This window comes from Drosophila ficusphila, unplaced genomic scaffold, assembly GCF_018152265.1.
Source record: "Drosophila ficusphila isolate 14025-0441.05 unplaced genomic scaffold, ASM1815226v1 contig_414, whole genome shotgun sequence".
NCBI lineage: Eukaryota > Metazoa > Arthropoda > Insecta > Diptera > Drosophilidae > Drosophila > Drosophila ficusphila.
Window position 1 is genome coordinate 5,237,152 of NW_025064328.1, and position 14,925 is coordinate 5,252,076.

General features: G+C 43.5%; 1 protein-coding gene across 1 annotated transcript in view; it reads right to left on the reverse strand.

Annotated features, from left to right (window-relative positions):
- Positions 1-309: 309 nt before the first annotated feature.
- LOC108086460 (homeobox protein invected) overlaps positions 310-14,925 on the reverse strand; it is a 30,365-nt gene continuing 15,749 nt past the window's right edge. The window contains exons 2-4 of the mRNA XM_017183386.1: positions 2,430-2,435; positions 1,229-1,389; positions 310-842 (exon numbers count right to left, since the gene is read on the reverse strand). Of these exons, the coding sequence (XP_017038875.1) occupies positions 573-842; positions 1,229-1,389; positions 2,430-2,435 (437 nt within the window). The 3' untranslated portion in view covers positions 310-572. The remainder of the gene's footprint in view (positions 843-1,228; positions 1,390-2,429; positions 2,436-14,925) is intronic.

Sequence of the window (14,925 nt, forward strand, 5' to 3'; positions counted from 1 at the left end):
CGTTTATTAGGCGTGATTATGCTGGGAGATAGCAGCTTTAAACTTCGATTTGCATAATGAATTTAATTCGAATGTAATTCCCGCAATTGCTGCGGCCGGTCGTCCAATCTTTTGATCCGCGCATTGCTAATTGAGTAATTAATGCCCACGCCCACGGAAAATGGAAATTTATATATAATATGTATATCGCTTTATCGCTAAAGACGGAGACCACCCACTTGGCCGATTGGCCGAGGCCCATAAACACATATGGCAATCAAATTAAAATTATGCAAAATTCTTTGATAACGACAGCAACAACACGGCGTGTATAATTTAAATGTTTATTAAATTATTTAGTTGTGAATTTATGAATCTATTATACAAAGCGCTCACGCAACCGCTTCTTCTCGGGCTTTCTTCGGGTGGAATTCTTCGGGAGACTTACTATATTCGGTTTCCGATTCTGCTTTTCAGTTGCGTGTGCGCTGGACTAGAATATTGTACAACTTAATCGTTAAGGATTGCTTAACCTACTCTTACACGCTACTCCATAAATACTAGATCGTAGATATTGCTAGTGACCCCTTCCTCTAGCAGGATTCCTTCGAGGCAGCGGCACTGGCCGCCTCCTGCAGCTCCTGCAGCTCTTCTTCTTCGCGGGTCAGCGGTATCGTGGAGTGGTTGTACAATCCCTGGGCCATCAGCTGCAGCGCCAGTGGATTCTTGGTCCCGCTCGACTTTTTCAGCTTGGCCCTCTTGTTCTGGAACCAGATCTTGATTTGGGCCTCATTCAGACCCAACTCGCCGCTCAGTTGCTGGCGGCGCTTCTCCGTCAGATATCGATTCTCATTGAACTCGTGCTATGAATTAAAAAATATACAAATTTTGATTAGGGTGGGAAGGATAGAGTAATACTAATTAACAGATAAACAAGACAAACTTCAAAGATTAAAAGTCTCTGTTATATTATTATATTTGTGCTTAAAAATTGGTTTATTTATTCAAGACAATTAGTAGCAAAACTAATTTAAAATCAATTTCAATAGAGTAGCTAAATAGTTTTTAAAATGATATATTTACCAATATTATTAGCCACTACTTTATTATTCTTTTATGGTATTCTTCAAATTTGTTCAATTATTTAACACCAGTTCGCAACCAATTTAATATTCCCTTTGTATTTGATCATTAACTTTGTCGTTAGCTTAAGTGCATGATTGGTAAATATAAACGGATATCGACTTACCTTCAGTCTGGCCAGCTGTGTCCCGCTGAAGGCCGTTCGCGGCCTCTTGTCCTCGGGCACCCCGCCCCCGTCCGTGGAGTCCCCCTTCTCGACGCCCCCGCCCCCTCCGCCCGCCGCTGAACTGGACGTCGCCGGCTTCTTGGGTTTTCGCGCCCGTGGACCTGCAAAATCGGAAACACAATGAGATGAGTTGAGTGCGGAGGTCATAAAAATTCCGGGGAGCGCTTAATGGCACCAACATGACTGGACCTGGGCCTGGAACTCTACCTCTACCTCAACCTCAACCTGTCCGACTGCCGACTCATCGGGCGGACATAAATCCTGCGCCTCATATATGCAGCGCAGCCCGGCAATTAATTCACATTTAAATGCGTCCAGACAACCTCGCTGTAAGGTCTTCCCCATTTTCCTTCTCCCCTTGCGATCCTCACCAGCTAAAACAATTAAAGTTTTTGGGTGGAAATTTGCCCGCGTCATTTTCAAAAAGTAATCAACGCAATGACTTTTGACTGTGGCTAATTTTCCTCAAGGATATCCCAAAAAACAACCCCAAAGGGAACGACTTGAGTTGTCTTGGATTTAATTAGCAGAATTCGGGGCGGACAGGCGCAGAGAATTGCGCCACTTGATGTGGGTTGGCCCGCAAGTTGGCCAGAAGCGAGCAAATAAAATTCTAGCCGAAAATGGGGTTTCAAACTTTGGCTCGTTTCGGAAATAGTTGGGAAAACTGTATCCGAAATGCAAATGGAAAACGCAAAACGAGAGATGAAGCGATTATGAGGTTTCACTAATGGGAATATTTTGGTCAAAGAAGACGAGTCAAGTGACCGCAAGATGTTCGAAACGAAAGTCAAATATGTGGCAAGTATTTTGTAATTTAAGAGCTCCATCTATCATAAGGCATTTGCGAGTTACTTGGGGATGAACTTCTTGGGGAAATTATCTTGGCTGAAAATTGATTTGTGTCTTTTGAGACAGACTCTTAATAGTTGCTTGCTTGCTTAGCAAATCATTATTTAAAGACTTCAATTTCTTCTGTTTTTCTATTATAAGAATATCATATAAACGAAATGTTTTTATAACGCTTTCGCGTAAGTTCTACCATTTCCCATTCTTAAGTTCCTTCAAACTACCAAACACCATCTTATCGATCCTGAACTTCCAGTTGACTGAGCCACGGTTCTCGTCCTTTTGTACTTACTTCGACCTGCAAAGAAAGAGAGCAAATGATATAGGTTAGAACATTTAAGGTAAACTGCTTGGGGCAATTTAAAATTTAATTTACTTTTAACGCGAATCAATAAAATATCGGAAATTGATTAAATTCCTCGACGTCAGCGCGGCTCAGCGGAAACTTTCGGCCGGCGAAACGTGCAAAAATTCTCTAAGACCCCACTCGGCCACGTCCACTTTTCGCCCAACGCCCAACGCCCATCGCCAGCCGCCCCAACAACCTTCAAAACAAATGTAGCGGCACTAATGGCAACGCAACCAAGTCATGCCCTAAGTTAAATCGTTGGAAAAATTGAACAAATCAATTTTGTCAACAAAATGCCAAAGCTGCCGACGGGCGCGAAATTAAACCAAAATATCGCAGGACTCGAGCGGGGCGGTGGGTTGACAAGTAGGCGTGGCTGTTGTAAGGTGTTATCACGGTTTTAAATTTCACACGCAGCCGACAATAAAAACAAACAGCCGGAGCAGGGAAATTCAGACCTTGAACCTGTCAGACAGCCGGGAGACGATGACGACGACAGGGAAAATCCAAGTCACGGTGACCTCCGCCTCCGGGAAAAGCACCCCCTTTTCCGCTTTCCCGCTGAAGGAAAACGCATGTTGGCAAGCGTAGATAAGCGAGCTTGAACTCGAGCTGCATGCCAACGCGTCGCAAGGACATTGCCAAGGGGTTGCCAGTTTTCCTTTTTGCCAAAAAAAAAATAGAAGTCTCACAATGCAACAATTGCCAAAAGGGAAATCTTTTCCTTGCCGTTCTTTCCTCTTGTGGAAATTGTGATTTATAGCGTGTTAAATTTTTCATTGCTCTGCTGCGCAAATTTGACACAATAAAAGTTTCAAAGTTGTTTTTCGGGGGAGTTCCTGGAGGTTGTCCCTGGGGGGTTACTTCAAATTGGCTTTAATACAAATTATATGAACTCAATCAAAAGCGAAGGACGCAGTACTTAAAGGCAATTTGAGAAAGAAATGGTTTAAGGGCAATTCAATAAAGAGTGAATTATTTAAGACCATTATTCAAAGGAGGTTCTTTGGCTTACATAAATTTAATAACATGTAAAATGTTCAGTAAATTTAAAATTTTTTGGCAAACATGAAAGCTGTTCCTTGCGGTTTTTAGCTGTTTACCGCTGCTTCTTGCAATCAAACAATTATTCTAAAGAGCCAATGTTTTTCGGCATTCAACCACAAACCAAATCCAGCAAAAAGAAGCCGAGCAGTGGCCTTGTTCTTTGCTAAGCCAGCCAAGAAATAAACAAAAACGGAGACGCACATACACATAAATTGCTGTTCATCAAAAAACAACAACGGGCAAGAACAGACGGCGGAGAAAACAAAAACGGGAAGATGTCTTCATCAGCAGCCTCAATGACCCAACTTGGCGAAGCCAACTGCTAACCGAGTGAGCTTGAGCAAAAAGCCGGCTGCCTCCGCCACTGGGGCATATGTTTAAAATAAACGCATTTGTTTTATTTATGCTTAACATGAGTTGCAAATGCCAAAAGCAGCCAGGCAGCAAGGCAGCAAAAGGAATCTGGTCGGCCAGGTGAGTTACCTTTTAGGCCGGGCAAATGAATGAACCTGCCAGTGAGAGAGCAGCGCAATTAAGTCCGCGGAATGACTGGGAATGATTCCTGCAGGAGGCGAATGGCCAAGGATCTCGTGGCGGAGTATTCCAGTGCGACACTCGTAACTCACGCTCCAAACTGCAACTGAAAGCCCCACCGAAATTGACTTATAAAGACCTCAAACTAACGGGCCACACACAGACCGCGGCGATCGCGTCACAGGGGAGCCAGAAAGCCAGAAAGCGAGCCAGATACAGATACAGATACAGATACATATGGAGATACAAATACAGATTCGGACTCAGATGGAGATCGAGACGGAGCCGGTCGGTCGGCGATCGAGAACCAGTCACATAAGCTTCAATCGACGAGCTTCGATGTAAGCGATCTGTTTCGAGACGATCGCATCTCGCATCGCCGTATCTCGTATCTGTCTCTAATGATCGCACATTCGACTCCAGGCCATTAATAAGCCATAAAAGACAACACATAGCTGGGGAAAATTTACATGTGGAAAGTGAAAGCGTTCGATCGATCGATGATTGATCGGTGGTTATTCGGTGATTCGGGGATTGTAACCATCGTTCTGATCCCACGCACAAAGCGAAACCAACCTGAGCAGACAGGCAAATTAACACTGCGGTTTGTTTGGCGACACTGATGAATATTGACATGACGACGCGTCGCTCATCGGTTTGATTGCACGTTCGATTGAGTGGAGTGATTGACGCGGACAGCGCGACACTCGCAATCACAGCCGCAATCGCCGGATGACAAACGATGCCGCTGATCGTAAATAGCTTGGAAGCTTCGCCAGCGTTTCGTCGTCTATCGATCGCTCAATCGATCGAAAATAGCCATTTCAGCCAGTCCAACCTAACTGGCCAACTGGCCAACTAGCTCTTACCAACCCAACGCCAAAGGCTAGCGACAACATTCCACCGCATAATTTGCTCTCCTGCATGAAAATATTTTTAAGCATATTTCTTAATTGCTCTATCAGTGCGGTCGTTTTGTTATTATGGTTTCGTTGCTGTTGTTGTTGTTGCCACTGCCACAGAGTTGGTGGCTAATTTGCATAGCCCTTGCCGGCTTTGCATATGAAATTGGCCAAGTTGTCCTCGCGGTTCTTTCATCGCAGGGAATAGCTTCATTGAATATGCTCCATGGGCGAGTTGGAGGTGTCAAAACATGTTGCCTCAAACGCAAATTGAAGTCGGCAAATGAAAGCAAGGAATAATTGTGCTTCTTGGGGAAAACTATAATTACTCCATCACAAAGTAAGTTCTTCACTGTACAAAATCGTTTACCTATAAAACGAAATACAGTGAAATATTAATATAATATACCAACTTATTCCCCTGAAGATAATCGCTATTGAAAGCCCTAATAAGGCGAAGATTCCACAGTGATCCCAGTGAATTCCGTGGCAACCTTTTACGCGCTCTCACACCTTTGGCGATTCAATACCCTGTCGGGGATATCGCTTACACCTATAGCATTGATTGGGTCCATGAGCCGGCCGCAACTGGTTTGACAAATTGCAAACCGCATTTTCCGCTGATATTAGCAAACAATTTCATTAAGAAACAGAAATCAATCCGCCAGTGCTGAGCATCAGGTGGCCTGGAACTGCAACTGGGATTGAGATTGAGATTGGGTTCGAGCTTAAGTTTTAGTTGGCCGGAGGCCTCAAGTACAGGCGACACCGATATGGCCGGCCAAAGTATCTGTGTCCGTATCTGCACATGTATCTGAATCTGAAACTGCAACTGCGAGTGTGGATGTATCTCGAGCTTAGCGCGCCTTAATAGACTCGTTGCTCTGGCTTTGTGCAATTGAGGTGTGAACATTTTACGCTTCTATGGATATTTCGACTAAATTAGTGCACTTTTATGGCCTCTCAATTAACGCAATCCTCAGTCTCTCGGTCTCGATCTCGATCGCGATCGCAGCTCTAGTTTCTCCAATTAGATCAGTCAAAGTCTGTGGGCCTGCGAGTTACTTTCACCCTAATGAACACATCAGAGGCATTGATCTTGGGAGACCACCCGAAACGAAAGGTATCGCATCGATATCGACGGAGTGTTTGTTTATTTGCTTTTCTGTCGGTTGCGGTAGTCAGCGGGTTCTGGGGGCCATAAAAATAAAATTAAATCGAAAGAACGCTGCGATCTCTGAGGCGATCGACCGACCGACCAATCAAGCCGCCGCCCAGACACTAATGAATATTTAGATTGCCCACGAAAGCAGCCAAAAAATCGGAGCTCAGCCCCAGCGGCAGCCCCCAAATAATTTGTAGATCAATAAATGTTCGCTTTATGGCTCTATTAGCGGCGATAGCCCCTTTTGGGAGCCTCCGTGGACTTCGTGTGTGGCCAAATGGCAGGGTTGCAAAACAAATACGCGAATAAGTGTGTTCACACCAGGGCGATGCCGACATTAACATCAATCTTCCACGGATCACCGAGATGCAAACCACTCGGACCGGACCACACCAAGGGTCCTCATCGCCGATGATCGTCTTCGAGCCCATGATCACGACCACAATCGCGATGATGATGACGCTGCTGATGACGCTGAGGCTGGGGAAAGGCAGTGAGGCAGAAGATCGGACCGAGACTCACTCCGCCCCAGATGCAGGGCTTCGACAGAAGGTCCAGATCCCTGGACTTGGCTTTAGTGAAGCTTAAGCCACTTGCTGGGTTCCCTCCACAAAGTAAATCAACATCTCAATTTAACTCTCTATCTACTGTATAGTAGCTTTAAAATTCATATTTATTCCCTAAAAAATTAAGTTCTTGCTTACTCTGTTGCATCATTTGAATACAATTAAATTTTTATTAAGAAAGCTTTTTCAAGAGTCTGCTATGCCCTGCACTTTGTGCGGTAGGGTGTATGGCATGTTAAATCTTGAAATGTCTTAATAAAACAATTAATAGTACAGCTGAGCTCATAAGATTTTTTCTTTTCATATTTTTTTTCCAGAGTACGGAGCAGACACAGTATCTTGCAAACAGGAGCGCATTCAAAGTGACAAGTGGAAATAAAATATGAACAATATACAATAGATGTATTCACTAAAATTATACATAATTGGTAATCTTACATTAGATTTTGAATTATTAAACAAAAACAAATTAATATTATTACAGGTCTATGACCACTCCACTCCCTTAATCGATTGGCTCCGCTCCTGAACCATTTTTTATGGCTGAGCTGTGTGGCAGACAAAAAGCCAAAGCCAAAGCCGAAGCCAAAACCAAAAGCCTGGCCGATCGTTCGTATGTCGTGTACGTACTATAAAGTAATTGAAAAGCACAACAGATTGTTTTAAATATCAGCAGGGCGAGCCGCCCAAGTTGACCACCTGTGCGGTGGTGTTCGCCGTGGATTTATGGCCCGGCTTTTGGCCATGCCTCTGAGCTGGCTCTTACGCTTGCTCTCTCGGCCATGCAGCTGATCTCCCGCTCGACCGGGGCAGCATAATCATCATAATCATCGGCGTCATCGGCAACAAAAACATCATCATCATGATCGGGCTCTTATGCTAATTTCGAAGACGACGACGTCGCTTTGGATTCCGCCATGTGGACCACACACGTCGACCGATTCGCATGGTCTCCAAAGGTCGCCCTTCCCTTTCCCTTTCCCCCGAGAACTTTTATATGCCTTTATGGACCCGAGCCCTTGGCCGAAAAAAAGTTTCGAGAGTATTCGCCACTGGGTTTTTCGGCTTTGATAAATTATCGATAAAATGATGCGATCACTTTTAATTTGGCTAAGTTTACCTACCGCATTCTTTGGCCTTAAATTCGGGGATACGGTATTGATATCAGTTTCGGTTTTTTTTTTTTTTTTTTTTTTTGAGAAAATCAAGGGAGCAGCAGCCGAAGAATTTTGAACCCGAATTGATTGGGGACGCTGCTCTGCTCTTTCTGTTGTTAATTAAGTTATCAAAGTTTTTATGACGTCAGCAGGTTGTCTGATGTTCGAGCGGAGTTGGGCGAGAAAAGGAGAAGAAAAGACTTGGAGAGGAAGCTGCTGGCGCCAGAAGACGCCGCATAGAAGACTACGCGATCAGTTCTTGGCTCAGTGAAGCCAGCCCCTTCTTCTGGCATCTTGACAATTTCCAGGAGCTGGATAGCTGTTGTGGTGTTTAAGGAGATAAGAATAAAGAACATGGACATACACTTTAAGATGGGAAAGTGAACCAAGAAAATTAATATAAAAGAAGCAATCCATTTAAATAAAACCCCGTTTCTAAGCTTACAAAAATTTAAATTTAAACTTGTTTCATATACTGTGATACTAACCACCTTTAAAAATCAAAATCCCTTGAACTTGCAAGAGTGTTTAAAACGTAAACAAACCTGCTGAAGTTGGATGGGATCGTTTCCATTCAGTTTCAGCCGCGGACCCTATCGATATGCTCTGGATGTCGCTTTGGAAGCAAACCCCGTCAGCGTTTTTGTTAAAATTCTCACGCTTCGATCTGGCGACTTTTAATTACTATTATCCTCCGGCTGGCCCGATTTCGCGCGATTGTTGTTTGCTCGGCGCTTTTAATTAAGTAATTATGGAAGGAAGAAGGAGCGAAGCGAAGACACAGGCAAAACAAATTTCAATTCAATTTCAGCTTTTTGTCGTAATCTGTGCTTCAATTTCAACTGTCATCGGAGCTGCACTTGGCCCTTATCCTCCGATAAAGACCCCGCCACCCCCCGCTAATTCCTGTCTGCCTGCAGTTTACACATCCTTCCTCGATTTTCCCTTTTTCCCGTGAAGAGGAAACTGTCATTTGTCTATTTTTAACAGACACGCCGACATGAAGGATTTAATTAAATTCAACTCGAGCTGACAGCTTCCATACACGAGCTTTTGATAGTCGTCGACGGGTTTGAGGAGTTGGGAGGGGGTGGCGAAAGTATCTGTATCCGTATCCGTATCCGTAGTATCTGTGTGTCCATATCTGCGTTTGTGGGCGTGTTCGTTCCCCTTACTCTGTTTGTTTGTTTGCTTTCGTTTCTGCTCAGTTTGTCTGCTGCAGATTCTCAATTTCCGATTCGATTTGTCGACTCCTCGGCTGCATTCAATTGACTTTTGTTTGCTGTTGTTTTGCGCAATTTGCCAGCAAACTTTCAAGCGAATTGGATTTCGAAGTGATTGAATGAGGGAATGAGCAAATCCAGTCAAGTGGGCGTGGGCATTGGATAAGTAATCTGTGGCTATTGGTTGTAAAAAGTACCGATAATAACTCAAAAAGGTTTCAATTTAATTAACGCTGTTTTTCTAGTGGTGCTTAAATGGTATTTTGAAAGCTAAAAATTAGTGAGAGTGCGTTAAACAGTTTTTAATTGTACATACCCAGCCAGGTTTTTATTTTTTCTATTTGTGCAAACAATTTAATGACATTACAAGTCATTTTCCAATTCTTTTTTATTGCTTATGTGAATTCGTTTGCATAACCAAATTTGTATTGGTTTTATTCAACAATTTTTCCACCGCCCCAAGTGAACAACTCTGAAAACACTTTGCTGAAATTGCCAACAATTTGGCATTACTCATACGCCTTGTTGAGCGCCATTTAATAACTCACTTGCCGCGACCCGGACTTCAAGTCTTTTCCCCGCCCAAAACTCCAAATCTCGCGGCCCCAATTAGCCGTGCAATGAAAATGTCACCATAATAATTTCCATAAGCCACAGTTGGCTGACTGGCGGCAATTTGGTTAGACGAAAGAGCCGACAATCAATGCAAATGTTGCATGCAAGAAAAGCCAAAACGGCGGCAGACAGAGGCAATTTTGGCATATGAAAAGAAGAACGTTAGAGGAAAAAAGCCGGAGCCGGCGTTGCAAGCATAATTAAGCACACGAATTGGCCAAGTTAATAGCGCGGACACAGACACACTTGCATGGCTGATTGCTTAGTGGCAACGTCAATCAGTCGACTGGATTCAGAGTCAAACATGGCAGCTAAATTTTTCAGCCGGCTAAAAGCCGTTTTCCACTTTAGCGACTCTCCGTGGCCATTTATGAAATTAAGTTATTTTGCTCTTGGGGCCAAGTTGCTGTTGCTGTTGCAACAGCTGCAGCAGCTGCAACAAGCGACAGCAACAACAGCACAACAGCAACGTTGTCAGGCACTCGTTTTAAATGAGTTATTAGCCTCGAGTTGACGATTTTGCCCGACGAGTTTTCTGCCAGCTTTTCCGCCGGCAACGCCCCCAAAAAAATGGCAGAGTTTTCACCCCCACTCGAACTTAGGGTTGTGCATCCGCATGAATATTTAGCAGAACAAGATGACAAACCACAAACAAGTGAACACAAACCCGGACTCTTTGTTTCCCTTGTTTATTTTCCACGCTAATCATAAGCCACATTTTGTCACCACCCCCCGGGGAAAAAGTCCTGGAAAATCACCCACGAGTGTGTCGACAAGATAAGCCGCACTCAAACAATTTCCTTCGGGGGTTGGGGAGGTGATGATGGAGAGCTCCACGGCGTCTGGGGGTGGATTTTATTGGATTCGGGCTTATTGAATTTGCTGCATGAAAGCTTGTTTAAGCACTTGTACACCCACCAGTCGCCACCCTTCAGCAGCAACCACACTCAATTATTAAGTGGAATGGATTGACTCCGAGGGGCGGGGATCGGGGGAATCGAAAATTTAATTAAATTTGTTAGTACTTCGTTGGGCGGAGATAACAAAAAAGTGGTTTGTACAAAGTAATACAAAAGTTTCGATCATGACATGAGTAATTAGTTCGCATTTCTTTAAAGCAAAATCCTTTGAAATACCTTTTTTACATCAGATGTTCATTTAAGCATTGTTGCTTTCCGGAACCTTAAATTATGAATGTTAGATTAAACAGCATATAAACCTGCAATTTCACAGTATTTATTATTTCCTTAGCGTTGTAAATCAGAAACCCGATAATAACCCTTATCACAATGTAAATCGCTGGAGCGTGTCAAAGCTTTTATTGCGATTATTCAACGTAGAAACCACCCCCAACTTAGAGAGCCACCTAACTACCCCTTGAAAACCGTCAACTCATGATGTATTCCTGGGATGGAATTAATTTAGTGAGATGCAAATTGAACACAATCGAGCCAAAGTGGTAGCCGAGCATATCAATTAAGCCCGGGCCTCAATTTACATTTCAATTACAAAGCGTTTGTCGAAAATGTCGGGCATTAGGCGTGCGGCAGGTTGATCTAGTATCTTGTACACCAACATACGCTCAATATAGAACACATTCATTATTCAAACTTGGCAAATTCTATGCCATTAGTCAGGAGTCTGAAAACAAAACCAGACGACAGTGGCAGCAGCAGATGTCAATTGTCGTTGGGCTTGTTAACACGAGTGTATCCGCAAAGCATCCGTATCTGCGCCGAGTATCTGTATCTGTATCTGTTTCGGTTTCTGTTGCTGTGTATCTTTGTATCTGTGATGTGAGTGCACAGAATATTAATTACACAAACTAAAAATGCAACCAAACAATCGCCTGGCTGTGTTTCTCACATTGATTGATACTCTCCAGCCAGGCCAGTTGTGCAACATTTCTGTTCTGCTTTTGTTTCGCAGTGAGTTGGCTTTTTTATTGAAATTGAAACAATTTATGCACGCAATTAAGCTGAAAGCGGAGGCAGCTTCCAGCTGAATCTGTGGCATGCAAGTAAATTTGTTTCCCGCAGCTTCATGTGCTGCATAAACAATGATATGGGCACCCAAGTCTAAAGGAGGGTGCGAAGAAGCCCCAGCGGATGTATCGATAGCTTATGAATAAAGAAATTAGCACTTGAAGATCGTTTAGTAAATACCTCTCCATATGAAAACATTTATCAATAGTTTTAAGCCAAGTTTTGAAACCAGTTTCAGTTACCAATTTAAATTTAAATACCTTTTACGTAAAAAGTTTTTAATGAAGGTTTTCGTAATCTATATAATAAGTATTTTTCTGAGTACTTAAATTTTAAAAGGAACTCTCCCTCCTTTTTACCGATTTTCAGTGGACCATAAAAAATTAAACAAAGCCCCAGGCACCTTTCTCGGCTTCCTCTCTTTCTTCACCCGTACTCTCCCCTGACCTCCCCGAACCGAACCGAACCGAACGACCGCATCCTTATCTTAGTTAATTGTTCAATTACATTAAAGTCAACTCATTTGGAGTCATTAGCATGTCATTAAGGCACCGACTAACAAAAACCCAACCTCATACTTTCTCCCCAGCTGCAGTCCGCTTCTTCTGCGCCCTTCTTCAGGTCCCTCTTCTCGTAAATCTTCTCTCCAGCAATTCTCTACCGCCGAGCGTGCAAGATGAACATGTTCGATAACGATATCGGGGATCTATGTGTGTGAGATAGGCAGAGATGTCTCATCTTTGGGGGCTTAATTACTTGCACGCGTGCTAGAATTTAATAATATGAGACGGGGATAGTTGATTCATCATCTGCTAGCCCCGTCTCTTTCTCTTTCCGTCTGCTGCTGCAGCTGCAACATAGTTTATTTAAATCTTTCCAAGAGGTGATCTTCTTGTTCGGACGCGTTTCTCGTGTTTCTCAAATGTTGTTTTATTTATCCCCATGTTAGCTGTCTGTTTTGTGTGGCTGCAATGTTTTTGCCTTTCTTAATTAACTCATTAGGATTTGGCCAAAAGAAAAAATAAAGGAGCGGCAGCAAAAACATTGCGCCTTGAAAAAGGGAAACCTAAGAAGTCAAGACAATAATGCTTAAAATATTTCTTTTTACTTATAAATTGCAAGTTTGTAAGTCAGTACCTACAAGTCCTGTTGAAAACTAATATACCCTATCCCCATAACATAGCGCATATATCCCCCATATGGTTGCAGCAATAAACAAAAGTCAAAAACTGTTGCTGATGAGTTCATTAACGAACTAATTTCAACTTAAATTAAACTTAATGCGAAATGATCGTCATCAGCAAAGCAAACAAAGAATCGCGAGCAGAAGAGAGCGGAGAGGAATGTTTTAATTTGCAGCTTCTGCGGAAGAAATCAAAGGAGCAAAAGGGAGAGTCCCAGGCCCCCAGTCCCCCTCTCTCGCGAACTCCTTGGCTCTCGCGGATCTCCGCGCATGCAAGTTGCAGTGCAACAAGTTCGAAGGCAACACACAGAACAACAACAACACATCCGTTTTGTATTGGCGACAGCGAAACTTCGCCCCATCCTCCTCACTCCCCCTTCGTTTGTTGCTGTTGTTATTAATAAAGACCACACATTTTGACAAGAGAGCAAAGGGGACCACCCAAGTGCAGCTGCGCAGTCGCAGTCGCTGCCTCTGCTCGCAATTTCCAGGCTTCCACGGCTTAATTATATGCGAAGAGAGAGGGCAAGAGCGGAAGCGAGGGGTGCGTCCAGGAGGGGAGAGCAGTTAAACTCGCGCGCGTTACTTAATTCCCCAAATGCAAATTCTTCTGCAAGAACCAGATGCCTATCGGTGTTTTGTAATTGCAATCGGGGGTAAATAATTCACGTGTCCAAGTGTGCATGTGTGTGGTCAGGCTCCGTTGGCTTTCGTGGGTTAACAGCATTAACCAACTACTCGCTTAATAAAAATGTCAATGCTGCATTTACGGTATGCAAATGTGTTACTAGGGGGGAAAAACATCGCTTAGGAGAAACTGGTAGTCCCGAATCAATGTAAAAACATTGCAGATAAGCCAGGAGACAAAAAACAACAACATCGGAATCAGGTGAAAAACACTATACAACGAGGTCCAACCAACAACATATTGTACATAAATATTTAAAATTTAATTATGACTAAAAAACGATACTTAATTACAATTGCAGAACCTATAAACACCCAACATTTTTATTTATTTTTAAATTCCTAACCAGAAAAAACATAAAACAATTAATTTTGTGGGTAAGTGTAACTAAACTTTACACGCTTGCTGACAGGACATGTTGACCGCAAAAAGTGTCTCGTCTTTCGGCTTGTCCCAAGATTATGTCGTCGAGTGTTAGGGGAGAGCCTTCTTCATTGCAGAGTTCAGTTTGGGACCACCCTAAAGGCAGCCTGGGAATGGAAATGGGAATGGGTCCCAGCTTTGGACCATCTTGCTAGGTGGTCCGCTGCTGCTGCTCCGCTTTCCTCATTGTTGCTGCCTTCTTCGCCTTGCCAAAAAAAAGAACTGCCAGCTTTAAGGTTCGATCCGTGAGTCATTCCATCTCAAATCTCGGGAGAGAGAGAGAGAGACAGAGACAGCGATAGCGGGGAACTCCTAGCTGGACACACAGATACAAGAGCACATGCACATGTGTGTGGTCTCCGCTGATTTACTGAATCATCGAGAAGTGCACTGGGAGAAAAGTTGTCACAAGATATCATTTATACATTATGATTGAACCAATATTTTATAATTTTAATTTTCATAAATATCGGTAAAAACGTATATTATTTGAATTCATTTCTTAAGATTTGAATGCAGTTTTTATAACTTGCTCTATAACTCATCTTATTTTCAGTGCACCAAACGGAGTTCATCATAATGATCATCTCTTTGGCTGTTCATCATGTGGTTCTTGTGTGCGCCGCCGCCTTCGAGTTGCGGGTGCGTCTCGTGGTCACTGATCTGGCCCGATCCTCCTCTCCCCGCAGCCCCCTCTTCCTGCATCGATCCCAATCCCTCCATCCAGTCCAGAGTCCCTCTCCCTGAATCTCCGTATCTGCGTCTGTCCCCCGATTCTGGTATCCGTTGGATGCCGCGATCGCGGCGCAGATCTCCAATTAGCCTGCCTTCTGGTTGATGACTTAATTAAGTCTGTGTGGCGCCCCTGCTCCCCGATATCCCCCCTCGATCCTCAGTTTCTGGTATTTGCTGCATCGATTTCGATATTGGTTTCGTTTTCTTTTCGATTTC